A 14,159-nucleotide genomic window follows, 5' to 3' on the forward strand; every position below is an offset into this window, starting at 1 on the left:
ATGGTTGCCATGGTAGTCTTACGAAGTATAATTGGACTGCGCCAGATATACCGGGGCCAAACTTGAGGTTCGAAACCAAGTTTGTCGACATCCTTCAAGCTGTGCCACCAATGTGCGTGAACAGCCCCCTACAGCCCGACAAAATTGGAAGTCGCTGGGAGGACAAGAAACTTCATTCCCTACTTTGAAGCCTCTTAAATTGTCTTTTAGGTTTGACCGATGACCATAGGCACGGTGTTTACCTGATGTTCAAGTCATATCTTGAATGGGTATACACTCAACGCACCATCACTACCACCACAGCGACGCTGTTCTAGGAACCAACTATGGCTAGATGCTACGATCCATTTGATAATGAAGTCAGCAATCGAAGTCCTTGCTCGCAGAATGGCCATCCCGCGTCGTGCTGTGCGGTGGGCGATTATTGTGCAAGCAATGGAATATGTGTAACACCACATAACCAGGCGATTCTGTACTTCACAGATTCTTGCACCGTCAAAGGATGGGCTGGCGGCTCGGTCTCAACCTGCCCCACAGCGTGTATCAAAGGTGAGTCCTTGGACTTTATGCGCCTTCTGTTGGAGAGGAGTCAACTTATGAACAATGTCTCAACAGCTGGAGGCAACGGTGTGGTAGGGTGTGGGAAGAACCTCTTCTGTTGCTACGGCCAAAGCGGATGTGACTGCGATAATTCGACGCAGGCCTTTGAATTAGATGCAGTTGAGGTCATAACTACCGTTACGAGCTTGGCTACTTCCAGCATTAGTTCTACATCAAGTAGCGTTTCTTCATTAACATCAGTCGGAGCTTCGACAAGTTCGACGACCGCCCCTACAATTACGGCTTCGGGATCCTCGGGCAACAGCGGGAATAATCTGGGACTGGGTCTTGGCGTGGGACTGGGCGTTGGTATCCCGCTGACTCTTGCTGTTTTACTTGGGTTCTGGTTCGTAGGCAGTCGACGAAGGCCGCAGGCCGAACTGTCCAGCACAGGTTGGCACGAGAACATAGGATCCTACCCAACTGCATCAGCATATCAATACCAAGCGTCACAGGGAAGTAGACATGAACTCAGCTCCGAGAAACCGCCGCAGGAACTAGATGGATTAAAGCTATAAGCAACTAGGAGTTAGAAGTGGTGATATGGGGCAGCGACCAACAGCAGGTCTAGGGAAAGTAAGCAGCATTGTGTAGCTTGTGATAACAACTATAGCATACTCAGGTAGCATTCTCGTGACTGGGCTTCACACTATTATACTGAATGAAGAATTAAGATTATCTTTCGAGGCGTGTTGTAAAATTGTGTTACTGTTCAGAGAGGAGAAGGCTATACTTTTGGGTTGTGCGCTCTGAGACTGTCTCCATGTTCTGAGAATGGAATTCCCCAATCTATATCATACACTGGCTGATCTATCCATCTATTGCGCCGGCCGTCAGCAACCGTCTCTAAACAACCCTCTGGCAAGCACTGACATTGTCTGCCGTCACGCGTCCCCAGACTGATGCAATTTAATATGGTACAAGTGTGACCACCAGGTCCTTATGGGAATGTCTACCCCAACGAGCCTGAGACTGGGAAAAGTAACCCTGTGGACTTTAATCTGTCTTGTCGCGAGGTCCAATGAACAACTTACGCACGATGGCCTCGCCATCATCTCCTTCCGCTTGAGTCGTCGTCTGAATCCAGTCGGCCAGCCTCGCCCGTAAAGCGTCAACGTTCGCATTCCTCACGTCCATAGCCCGGTCTTCGCAGGCGAGCACGACTTCCTCTGGCTCCAAGACATCAACACCACCACCGTCCCTGATCATAACGTCATCTTGAAGGATTCTCTTGATGGCATTTGACGCCCTGGTGGCAGCAAAGGGCGGGTCGATGCCGGCCTTGTCCCATATACTGCTCCCAAGAGCGAGTGACCTCACAATGTGGCCCGAGGTCACTTTCTCCAGTGCGGCAGAGTCTGCTACGTAGCCCAGGTTACGTTGCGACGCCGCACGTCTCTCTTGAGCCTTGGTCCGCAGCTTCTCGATTTGTTTCGGTATGCGGCACGTGTACGGAGTCATCTTCGGAAAGGCCAGGACTACCAGAGGCGTGAATTCTCCACAGATCAATACCACCAATCCAAACAACGGCAACCGCGAAAGGTCATGGTTGGTCCGTTCCCGGAGGAGCACTGCGGCTCGTGTCGGTCGTACTTTGGTGTCCGGGTTCTTGATATGGGGAGGCGCATTCAAGCTATGTGATACTTCTTTGAGTAGGCGGCGGTTCGTGAGAATGGCCTTCACCCCGTTTTTGTAGAACGTGGCATAGGCTTTGCCGAGCTTGAGCAGATACGGGAATAGGGACGAGTCGGGCTCCCGCGTCGGCGTATCGAGGGGCGGTGGACGGGTTGAAGCGGGCGGGTTGAGGGTCGAAGAGATGGCGATGTCGGGATTGATTGGCGTCGGGATCTGTGACGTAGCATCCAGAGGGGCTGTTACAGGTCGGCTTGCAACAACTTCCGACTGGGGCTCTGGTTTTGCACGGGCTTCTGCGGAGCTGGAGGCATAGCGACAGCTGACGCGCGATGCTGGCGACGACTTCGCGCAGAGGCTGGACTGGCGCGGCGCGCTCGACACCGCGAAAGGGGACAAGGGGCTCGAAATCTGTCCACGGTGCGCAAAGGACGGCTTGACGCGTAGTAGGCGCCTTCTTCCGGCTTGACAATTCATGATGGTGATGGCGATGGTGATTCGGGCAGTCGTGAAGGAAATCGCCCCCAACCCGTCAGCGCTGTCGCACACTTTTGTGAAAGGTCATGAGCTGTCGACATTTTTACGATGCAGCCGCCGATCGACGACGTCACAGCACTAAAAGGGCCTAAGCTTTCAGGTACAGTTTCAGGGGTCCGCTGGGTCCCGCGCTCCCAACTCTGGGGAAATCTTAGCGCAGTCCAGCGGCATTGATTGAGCGTCCAATGGAAGATGTGTATGCTTGATGTTACATTTGTCATCTGTCAAACTCCCATTGTGCTTACATGTTGTGCATCCCTAGTAGTATTGATTTACCATGAATTACATCTTTCATGCTATAGTGACCCATCCAAGTGACCGAATTTCCTAGTAAGTACCTAGGTAGGTATGTATGGTAGCTTGGAGTTACCTCTCCCCAGCTCCCATGACCAGTAATCCCTCGGCGAGCGGATTCTATAGCTTTGCCGCCGAGTCCAAGAATGCTGTGCACTCAATCTCCACTAGGGCATTAAGTGGCAGTTGATAAACTGCCACACAAGTACGGCACTGCCTTCATTAGTATTCCTTGTGGACCGTCTAGGTTTTCCAGGTACTCACCGGCTTGATATCTTGCGTGAAGAACTCATCGAAAGCCTCGTTCATCGTGGAAAAGTTGTCCATCGTAGTTATGAAAATGTTAACCTTCACGACGTTGTTGAAACTGCTTCCTGCCTCCGCCAGCACCGCCGAGAGGTTACGGAGTGCCTGTCGCTATTTGTGAAGTCCAGTGAGCTCTCCCAGTCCTCAATGGATTCCAACTTCAGAACTCACCGTCTGTTCCTTGATGCCGCCATCAACCATCTTGAAAGTCGCCGGATCGAGGCCAATGTTGCCCGAGCAGTATACCATGCCGTTGTACTTAACAGCCTGCGAAAATTGAGGCAGAGGCTTCGGCGCCTTGTCCGTGTATACTCGCGTAATCGGCGCCATCGTGACACGTTTTCTCTAACCTGTGAAGCTTCTCTCAAGACGAAGGACTTGATGCGTTTGACACAGTCCTGATCGAACTGATCTGACGAAAGGGGTTTCTTTACTGAAGCGCGCGGGGTATCCACTGAGCCTGCCCGCAAAAGGGCGCAACAGCGCCTATCATCGGCGAGGGGCCGACCTGCGGCATCGGCAACCACCCGCAATGCCCATCCCCGATAGTCATCGGCCTTCCTTATAAAGACATTGGGAGTTTGATACCAAAGTCGCGAAAGTGAGAATTACCAATACGACGACCCCCCGGTCGTCTACGAGAAGAACGTGGAAAATGGGTTCATATTGATCAGTCCAACACTTGCCAATGGCACCGTGCCCTTGACTCTTCTACCCCTTCCAGGGTATGCTACTCTCGCTATCGTTTGCACCAGTAGCGAAACTTGAACTGACAGTGATATGTGTGGTACGCGTGACTCCTATTTCGCCACTCCTATCCACAACATCATGGCCATGCTGCAGATAATCTTCGTCAGACTCCGAGGCCTGGGTGTTGCCCAGAGGTATCCCATCGTCATCCATCTGACGGTATCTGCCCAGAATCTTCACAGATTTAAACCTATCGCGTGACGAGCCAGGTGTCCCATGTTTCGGATCAGACTCCGAGGGCCCGGTAGAAGCCTTATTGCTCAGTTTGAAGGCACTGCTGATGGTCCTTGAAATGCCAGATTCACTGAGAACTTTAGGTAGACAGGGAACACAGAGAATGAAGAACCCGCAGGTCATCTCTGCGCAGGCCCAGAACAGAAGGGGCCCGATGTAATACATGGTATCGGACTCGTGGGCAAACGTCACCGTCGTTGACAGGCGCACACTTGCCCCGACACAGGCACTGCTAGGTGTTAGTACTTTCCTGTGGGGATGAACTTGATCAGGGGCTCACAGAATGCCGACTCCGAATATGAGAGAAATCCCTATCTTCCTGTGCCAATTCATATTTAGACCCCATATGATCCTTTGGGGAAGCAATACCATGGTAAAGTCCGTAAACACCTGGACACTTGCCGAGGTGAGCATGACGCTGGACAGGGAATAGCACTTGGACTCCAGATAGAACTCGTAGATGGCAGCATGAGGGACACACTGCATGTTCAATAGAACTATACAGGTGATTCCCCAGACGACTTGAAGCGTTATGATAGCCATGCAACCCCACCAAAACGTATTCCTTGTTCTATCCGGGACCAGCACGCGGCACCAGTCTAATAATATCGCAGACTTCAGCAAAGGCATGACAGCTGAATAGCTGCTTCCGTATACAAGGATCAACTGGAGGATGTTAGACAAGTACCCGGAGCAATTGTCGAGGTAACCAACATAAAGAGGCCTGACCAAATCGCCATTGGTCAGATCCCAAGTGTGGACGTAGTATCCCGGTGTAAATATCATGGCATAACCAGCATAAGCTGTCCCCCAATAGGCCCCCTTGACCAAGTCAGTTGGGTTATTGAAAGCTTGTTTGATTTTAAGTTCGAGATGGGATTAACACCTGTTGTGGGTGGTCGTGTCTGGGCAACTCACATAAGCGAAGAGCATAAGAACTGTTGGAAAAAATGTCAGCAGGGCTTCGAACCATAGCACGAGGACAATGCCAACTACGATACCTTCTTCAATTCCAGGCTGCTTTAGCATTATAATGCGAGCGTAAGCGCGAATTAGGAGGCAAAGGGTTGCGATAGCCATGCAAAACGTGGTAACAAACCAAGCGAGCCCATTCTTGTTGGGAGGATTGTCGAAGTTGGGCACGATACCTTCCGGATGATCTAGGGCGGGCGCGGCGAGGAGACTCGCAAGATTGTCGCCTGATAGCGCCATTGCGAAAGGAGAAGGTTTGATGACTGGAAGTTGTATACTAGAGCGTCAGAAGTGTGAACAAGAAATGGATCATGGCGTCGTTGCAAACGAGCTAAGTTGGCTTGTTTTGATAACCTCACTTCCACTGCAAGGAGCCTTGAGGAAAGTATATTTGCACGGCCATGTTGGCAACGATTCCTCTTTCCAAACCCCGTTGCCTAGGCTGTCACCCAGCAGTGATCATCGCTCTCCATATCCCAAGGCGGTAATTGCAGGGACAAAACCTAAAAATCCTTGTACGCGCAAGTCTTGTCAATTCCGTCGTCTCGACGCTCTGCAGACAAGGCAAGGTACTGGTCTCAATAGATACCAATCCAGGATCCCTTCACCAAATGAAATTGAAGTCGAGCTCAGTCGGTCAAAAGAATATGTGCTACAATGGTGGCTTGTCGCAATTGCTCAAATTCCCATAGAAACCTTTTCTCTAGTAATTACGCTGTTTCTAGTATTCAGACTTGCCTCCACATGGCTCTGAGATTGTAAACACTTTGGGTCACAAATGTCGTACCGTATCATTCAAGGAAACTAGTATGTCTTGGCGCTAAAGCACGTATGCTCCTGTAAATGAGTACAGGAAGAAAAGTGTGGTGCATTACGTTACCCAAGACCAAACGTCTACTGTCGGTTGATAACTCGGCAATGGCATGTTGATTATAAATGGGGCTCTGTTTTGAGAACACTGTCGGTGGCGTGACATGAACTGATAAGCGTGGACAGTCCCGGAAGAGGATTGGTCCCAACGACACGGCACGCCAGTAGAAGAAGAAAGACGCCCATAAATGCCCCACTGACTGGCACCCCAACGCTGTACCGAGTCATTGCAATGCCTAGGGTTTGATTCCGCAACATCCGCCTACGGCTCTCGGTTATCTGTGCCATGAATGGTCCTTGTTGGACCCTGCGTAGTTACAGCTGTCATGGTTCACTTGTCCAGCGTCAAGAGGCGCACCAAGTGTAGCGATGACGAGCAGAAATGCCGTTCGTGTTCATTCTCGCACTGAAATCTGCTCAGTAAGTGCACGCGTATAACAATATAAAACTACATAGGCACTCAGTGTTTGCGATATAACTCACTGAGTATACCCTCAAACATGGAGCATGGAAGTAACCCCCCCAATAGGTGAAATATCGCTGCTATACACGCGGCGGGGTCAGACGACCCTTGAACTCGAAGAGCTGTGGTGGAGATATCCAGAAGAATACTGGGGCCCCCTGAGCAATTTGGTCATTGCTACACAGTACTTAATCTTTACACACCACTCATGCAAGATACTAACCTAGTTTATCCCTTGATACTGTGTGTGTCTCATGTTACACCCGCCAACATCTGAACGCTTCAGTACAGACTTCGTGCCTGGCAAAGCGTACTGTGACACATCTGACAGTAAAGTATCCAATCAGTTAAGGATCGTCCACGTGGTATAATGACAACTAGTAAGCGGCTGTCACTTGATACCCAAATGTCTAGATACAACTGATTCGAAGAAGCAGAAACGGAGCTGCCAGTCGGGCTGGAAGATGAGTACCCTCCAGCCGGTGATTTGATGAAGATGATGGCCGAGAATCCACTGCCAACCATACCCTCTGGAACTGTGGGCATAGTAAGTGCCGAAGAGGGGACTGCCCTGGCCAGAGATATTTTGAATAAAGTGAATGCTGCTGCATCAGCAAATGACGCGCAGTCTCTAGCGGATTGTTTCTATCGAGAGCAGTCATTTTGGCGAGACCAATTGGCCCTTACCTGGCATCTTCGGACCTTTGAGACTACAGACGTCATTGTAGCAAGTTTTCTGGAAACTACAGGGCTCAGAGGCGTCGAAAACGGCTTTTGGATTGACGGCACGGCCCAATTTGTTCCGGCAACGCCTGTGCTAGTATGTATGCGCAGAATACCTGGGAAATCATTCCGCTAAGGACGTATGTGAACAGCAATTCATCGACTGCGGATTTACCTTCAGGACCCGGTCTCCTGCCGCGGCCTGCCGAGGAAACCTGAGGTTGTTACCTTCAAAGATCAAGACTGAGAATGGAAGTGAGACTGTTATCTGGAAGATCTGGATCTTGAGCACTTGGATAGAGAACTTGACTATCCAGCCGGAAGACGAGGCCTTGCTAGAATCGCCAAAGCGAGACCTGTTAGGTCTCACCAGCTTCGAAACCGACGTATTCATCTTGGGTGGCGGTAACGCGTAAGCACCTGTATAATTACAGCAAGCTTTCGATGAGGAACTAACACAACGCCCTATAGCGCCGTGGCTCTTGCAGCACGATTAAAGGCTCTCGGAGTGGAGAGTATCGTAGCTGAGCGTAACGCTCGCGTGGGTGACAACTGGGCGCTCCGCTACGACTCTCTGCGCTTTCATGTTCCGACTTCGTTTTGTGAGCTTCCTTTCATGCGTGAGCCTCTCCCTGGATCGCAGTTACGTTCATTACGCAGAAAGTGCTAAGCTTCCTTTGCAGGATACGACAAAGATCTCCAAACTCCCCACCACCTATCCAAAGACGAGTTAGCCGACCATGTCCGGAAATACGTCAATACCTATAACCTGAATATCGTGACTTCAGCCACGATAGTCTCAACCTCTCTGGATCTCCAGAGCCAGCTGTGGCACATCGCATTTGAAACCCCGGCCGGAATTCGTTCAGTAGCGTGTAAGCATCTTGTGCAAGCAACGGGTTTTGCGTCACAAATTCCACATATCCCATCCGTCGCGGAATCCAATCTGTACAAGGGAATTTCCATCCATTCAGCGCATTACAAAAATGCGAAGCAACTGTCAGACCATGGAGCCAAAGTAAGTCAATACCAAGAAGATCAATTAAAGGTTAACATGCGGATGCTAAATGTACTCTAATATTGCTAGTCAGTTCTGGTCGTTGGGTCGGCTAACACGGCCTTCGATGTCATAGAGGACTGCCATGCCGCCGGGCTCCGTACGACTATGGTCGTTCGGTCTCCGACCTATATTTGCCCGGTCGAGTATGTTTGCGATCCTCGCAGTCTCGGCGTCTACGATCCCGTCGGCATAGAAGGAGGCGATAGACTACTGATGACAGGGCCGGCGGGCGTCGATGCCGCCCTGGCTCGGGGTCTCATGGCGCAAATGGCGTCCGAGGAACCTCACCGTTACGATGGCTTGGCAACAGCTGGGTTTCCTGTCATCGATAGCCGGGACCCAAATGTGGCCCTGATGTCGAACTTGCTTGAACACGCCGGCGGCCACTACATTGACATCGGGGCCACCAAATTATTGGCCGAAGGTAAAGTGGCTGTGAAGGCAGGGGTCGAACCCATCGCTTTTACTTCTACTGGGCTGCAATTCTCTGATCATACAAGTGAGGACGCCGATGCGATAGTATGGTGCACTGGTTTCAAAGACAAGAATGCGCGGACGACTGCTGCTGGGATTCTGGGGAAGTCGGCGGGAAACATACGTCCCGGGAACGTCCTGGGCCCTGAAGACATAGCAGCACGCTTGGATGCTACTTGGGGACTTGATGTAGAAGGTGAGGTGCGTGGCCTGTGGAAGCGCCAGCTTCGTATCGACAACTACTGGACCATGGGCGGGTATACGCAGCAGCACCGGTGGCATTCGCGGACCTTGGCTCTGCAGATCAAAGCTGCCCTCGAGGGAATAATACCACCCGCATTTCGAAAAACACCCCACAAGAAGGAAAAAACAGTTTGTACTTGATTATATTTTCACTCTTTCTGCCTACTATATATATAGCCCAAGAAAATCACCTGTTTTGCGCCCTACGCTTGTATAGACCTGGAATGGGCAAGGCGGTCGAACGATTAGCCAATGAGTAATTGCAGAGTTCAAAGAGACGCAACGGGGAGAACTTCATGTCAGTAGGGGAATCTTCACGGATCATCATTGAATAATACTGCAGAAAAGCAGGCCGTGGACAACTTGCATCATAGCACAATATAGAGACTGCTGGCAAGACTGATTCTACTTACACTTGTTCGCTAATTCAAGGAGTGACCATCGCCGGGAATACAGAGCGTCCTGGAGGAAGAAAAGTGGGCCGTATTGCTTGCGACTTGGAAGCATTCTTCTGCGGAGCACCACGGCACCCATACGCAGCAAGGATATTATCTCCTCGGCTGTGGCATACGATGCTTCTTCGAGGCAATCAACCTGATGGGGGATAACAGAGGTAGTAAAGTAAAGTAAAGTAAAGCGGAGGAACCTCCAAACTCCCAGTCTTATGAGGGGTAAAACACGGCTTCCTTGTTGGCCACAGCCCTACATGTCCTGCTCCGTCGAGTGAGCTTTAGGGCTGTTAGGTAAGGAGTATTGACAAAACGTCATAATTGGCAGCTGCTTCTGCGCCCTAAATCAATGCAGCCCCTGTTCTTAACAAATGCTACGACAAGTAATATTGTTTATCCCAAGAGGCGGGGTTTTCAAGTACACGGCCTTGTGATTATATTCTTTGGACGACAAGGGTTACGGAATGCCATCAAGAGCGAATACCTATAGGTGCTGAGCTAGCTGCTGAGCTAGTAACCCAAGTTAATCGGGCGACAAGCTGAGTTTACGGCGCCGCGGAAGGTGGATCAGTCGAGATCTTACGGCCCACCCCCGGGAGCTACTGATCCTCGCTACCGGCAGTGGCCTGCCCTCTTGCCCAGTTTCCGACGAAAGCATCTGCCCTTCGCCTGCTTCGAGGCCATTCCCGGAAGATACCCCGGACGATCTTTGAGTACTATATGAAAATCGTCCTCTTGTCTTCCTTCTAGTGCTCCTGATGGAAGGTTAGGGGGCTGCTAGTTAATATGGCTCTGGCGAAAGCATCCCTGCGCCTTGTCATTTCGACTCTCGCGCACGTGGACAGGACCGGCCAAGCGGAATCTGGGCATCAATAGGTATCAATCAGTTCTCTGTGGAAATGACAACTCGCACCCAGGGCCCGTTGGCGAGCTGCAAAAGACGGAATGCCGATGGCCTGTGGCCCCAGCCGTTGGATGGCGATCTCCGGTTGTGCGCAGGGTGCTTATTAAGACCGCAGCAGTATTCCCGCAGCACCAGACTCGCTTAACTTTACTGCATTATGCATGCGACAGGCGGTGGCCAACTCACGGCCAGCCCAGACCATTGCATTCTAGCACTGCGGTTGCCGGATCGCCTCTGTGGTCCTGCGAAATTCCATTAACAGCAAGACTATGCGGTACTTCGGCCGGGCGCTTCGGCTGGAACACTCGGAGTCCAGCGGGGCCGCCTAGTGGTCATGACGTATCACATTCACAAGCTCCCAGGTCGTCTCATATCAGCCCACAACCAGAGTATCAAAACAACCCCAGTTATAGCTCGTACAGCCCAGTTTATCACAGCTAAACAATGGCTAGCTTCGTCTGCCATGTGTTGGGATTATTATCGTGGTGGTGCGGGTACAGTTGTGTGATTTGACGGTGACAGAGTTCGCATGTCACCCAATCATGACGTGGTAACCTCATCACTGGCGCGGCGGCCCCAAGCGATTCGACTTCGGCACCGTATCCAGAGGGGCACACTGCCTATGCCCGTCCTCTGAGCTAGATTAGCCTCGCATCTTCAACATACCACGCCGGTCCACTACCAAGTTTGCTTGTCCTAGGTACAGAGTTCGGCGTAATGCATTGTGAACGTATAAGTAATCGCCAGACCCAAACCCCCCCTCTCACGAGCCTGCCCATCCCACCTTGACAACAACACCTCGGATTCCAAAACCCCTACAACCCGCACTCATCGAGGATTCCAAGAACACACTGCGCACCTGTTCTCGAGAGCCCAAGCCTTGAGTCGCTGTGAAGATGGACAGCGACAAAGCAACCATCGAGGAGATCCGGCCGTTCGGCCCGGCTCGATCTAACTTCAAAGACGAGAAGCCCTTGTCGCCGGAAGAAATCAAGAAGTACGATGACTTCTTCAAAGCTAGCCTGTACCTATGTCTTGGTATGATCTATCTCATTGACAATCCGCTACTACGCGAGGAGTTGAAGAACGAACATATCAAGGTCCGACAACTTGGCCATTTCGGCTCTGCGCCCGGGCAGATCTTCACCTACATGCACTTCAACCGACTGATCAAGAAGTATGACCTTGACGCTATCTTTGTCTCTGGACCGGGACACGGCGCCCCGGCTATCCTCTCCCAGGCGTACCTGGAGGGCACATACTCTGAGGTTTACCCTGACAAATCGGAAGACCCCGAGGGCCTCCAGAAATTCTTCAAGCAATTCTCATTCCCGGGTGGCATCGGTTCACATGCAACCCCAGAAACCCCAGGAAGTCTCCACGAAGGTGGAGAACTGGGCTATGCCATCTCACATGCCTTTGGCACTGTATTCGATAACCCGGAACTGATTACGCTCACCATGGTGGGCGACGGAGAATCGGAGACGGGTCCGCTTGCCACCTCTTGGCATAGCAACAAGTTTCTGAACCCAATTACAGACGGAGCTGTCTTGCCAGTTCTCCATCTGAATGGTTACAAGATCAACAACCCTACCCTCCTGGCCCGAATTCCCCACAAGGAGTTGGAGCAGCTGTTTCTCGGCTATGGTTGGCAACCCTACTTCGTCGAGGGCGACGAGATCGAGTCCATGCACCAGGCAATGGCAGCAACCCTAGAGCAGTGCGTAAAGGAAATCAAGGGCTTCCAGAAGCAGGCTCGCGATTCTGGCAAGCCGTTCCGCCCCAGGTGGCCCATGGTCATCCTCCGGACGCCCAAGGGCTGGACTGGGCCTCGCAAGCTGAATGGTCACTACCTGAGTGGTTTCTGGCGTGCACACCAAGTTCCCATCACAGATGTCAAGACAAATCCAAAAGACCTCAAGATCCTCGAGGAGTGGATGCGCGGCTACGAACCTGAGCGCTTGTTCGGCGAGAAGGGAAGGATATCCCCCGAGTTGAGAGATGCTCTCTGCCCTACGGGTAATCGTCGTATGAGCGCCAACCCCGTCGCCAATGGAGGAATCCTCAAGAAGCCATTGAAGATGCCGGACTTTAAGAAGTATGCTGTTGAAGTCAAGCAGGGAGGAGCGGTCAAGAGTGGTAGCATGGCGAACTGCGCCAAGTTTCTGAGAGACATTGTTGCGGACAACATGACCAACTTCCGCCTGTGGGGTCCAGACGAGACCGAGTCCAACAAGCTTGCAGGGGTATATGAAGCAGGTAAGAAGGTCTGGATGGGTGAATACTTCGAAGAGGACGAAGATGGTGGCAATCTGTCACCGTTTGGCCGCGTAATGGAGATGTTGAGTGAGCACACTTGTGAGGGGTGGATGGAAGGTTACGTGCTTAGTGGCCGCCACGGCTTGCTCAACAGCTACGAACCGTTTATTCACATCATTGACTCAATGGTGAATCAAGTAAGTCCAAGAAATAACTCTTGATTTGTCAAATTTGAAATTGTACTGATTCGATGACAGCACTGCAAATGGATCGAAAAGTGCCTGGAGGTCGAGTGGCGCGTCAAGGTTGCCTCACTCAACATCTTATTGACTGCTGTTGTTTGGCGCCAGGACCACAATGGGTTCACACACCAAGACCCAGGCTTCCTCGATGTCGTGGCAAACAAGAGTCCTGAGGTCGTTCGCATCTATCTTCCTCCTGACGGCAACTGCTTGTTGTCTAGTAAGTCCGAATTGGCGTTACCCCAAATTTGTGTGTGTGTCCCCAGAACAGTCGTACTGACTACAACTAGCTATGGATCACTGTCTTCGCTCGTCGAACTACGTGAACGTCATCGTAGCCGATAAGCAAGAACACCTGCAATACTTGACCATGGAAGAAGCCGTGGAACACTGCACCAAGGGAGCTGGCATCTGGCCTCAATTCAGCACAGATGCTGGTGAGGAGCCCGATGTCGTCATGGCCAGCTGTGGTGATATCTCCACCAACGAATCGCTCGCTGCCATTGACCTCCTGCTTCAGAACTTCCCTGAGCTCAAGATTAGATGCGTCAACGTTGTGGATCTGTTCAAGCTGATTCACCACGACGACCATCCCCACGGTTTGAAGGATGCCGAATGGTCTTCGCTCTTCACGGATGATAAGCCGGTCATATTCAACTTCCACTCCTACCCATGGCTGGTCCATCGCTTAACCTACAGACGCCCAGGCAGCCATAACATCCATGTTCGAGGTAATACCCCCCTTTTTGGACATTGATCCATGATTTATACTGACATCTATCCCAGGATACAAGGAGAAGGGCAACATTGACACGCCATTGGAGCTTGCCATTCGCAATGGAACGGACCGTTTCAGCCTGGCAATAGCGGCGATTGATCACATGCTGCACCTGCACAACCGCGGTGCTGCGGCGCGAGAGAAGCTCAAGAACGCCCGGCTCGCGGCACGAAACCAAGCGTACGAGGTTGGCATGGATCCCGAGTTCTTGAGTACATGGAAGTGGCCTCAGGATCTTCGGGAGAGGAATGCAGAGAAGCTGAAGGCATTGAGGTTAGGGTGTTAAGAATCGCATTTGGGCTATGAAGAGGCACTGGTAGCTATGGAAATGCTTTCATTACTACATATTAGAACCAAGTCTCATTCAAC

General features: G+C 51.4%; 5 protein-coding genes across 5 annotated transcripts; 2 read left to right on the forward strand and 3 right to left on the reverse strand.

Annotated features, from left to right (window-relative positions):
- Positions 1 to 1,596: 1,596 nt before the first annotated feature.
- Positions 1,597 to 2,709, reverse strand: JN550_005294 (uncharacterized protein; the record flags this gene model as incomplete). Its single annotated transcript, XM_049316906.1, has 1 exon — positions 1,597 to 2,709. The coding sequence occupies one exon, from the start codon at positions 2,707 to 2,709 to the stop codon at positions 1,597 to 1,599; it is 1,113 nt and encodes a 370-aa protein (XP_049172710.1).
- A 474-nt stretch (positions 2,710 to 3,183) lies between these two features.
- Positions 3,184 to 3,699, reverse strand: JN550_005295 (uncharacterized protein; the record flags this gene model as incomplete). The annotated part of the gene is made up of 3 exons (XM_049316907.1): positions 3,184 to 3,276; positions 3,328 to 3,480; positions 3,541 to 3,699. The coding sequence occupies 3 exons, from the start codon at positions 3,697 to 3,699 to the stop codon at positions 3,184 to 3,186; spliced, it is 405 nt and encodes a 134-aa protein (XP_049172711.1).
- Positions 3,700 to 4,080: 381 nt separating this feature from the next.
- JN550_005296 (uncharacterized protein) lies at positions 4,081 to 5,565 on the reverse strand (the record flags this gene model as incomplete). The annotated part of the gene is made up of 3 exons (XM_049316908.1): positions 4,081 to 4,582; positions 4,634 to 5,175; positions 5,272 to 5,565. 3 exons carry the CDS (start codon positions 5,563 to 5,565, stop codon positions 4,081 to 4,083), a joined length of 1,338 nt encoding a protein of 445 aa, XP_049172712.1.
- A 1,589-nt stretch (positions 5,566 to 7,154) lies between these two features.
- Positions 7,155 to 9,299, forward strand: JN550_005297 (uncharacterized protein; the record flags this gene model as incomplete). Its single annotated transcript, XM_049316909.1, has 5 exons — positions 7,155 to 7,478; positions 7,534 to 7,793; positions 7,853 to 8,001; positions 8,065 to 8,399; positions 8,469 to 9,299. The coding sequence occupies 5 exons, from the start codon at positions 7,155 to 7,157 to the stop codon at positions 9,297 to 9,299; spliced, it is 1,899 nt and encodes a 632-aa protein (XP_049172713.1).
- A 2,108-nt stretch (positions 9,300 to 11,407) lies between these two features.
- On the forward strand, positions 11,408 to 14,076 carry JN550_005298 (uncharacterized protein; the record flags this gene model as incomplete). The annotated part of the gene is made up of 4 exons (XM_049316910.1): positions 11,408 to 12,967; positions 13,028 to 13,232; positions 13,303 to 13,743; positions 13,799 to 14,076. 4 exons carry the CDS (start codon positions 11,408 to 11,410, stop codon positions 14,074 to 14,076), a joined length of 2,484 nt encoding a protein of 827 aa, XP_049172714.1.
- Between the last annotated feature and the right edge of the window lie 83 nt (positions 14,077 to 14,159).

The sequence above is a fragment of the Neoarthrinium moseri genome, assembly GCF_022829205.1.
Source record: "Neoarthrinium moseri strain CBS 164.80 chromosome Unknown scaffold16_Wmoseri_CBS_16480, whole genome shotgun sequence".
In the NCBI taxonomy this organism is placed as follows: Eukaryota; Fungi; Ascomycota; class Sordariomycetes; order Amphisphaeriales; family Apiosporaceae; genus Neoarthrinium; species Neoarthrinium moseri.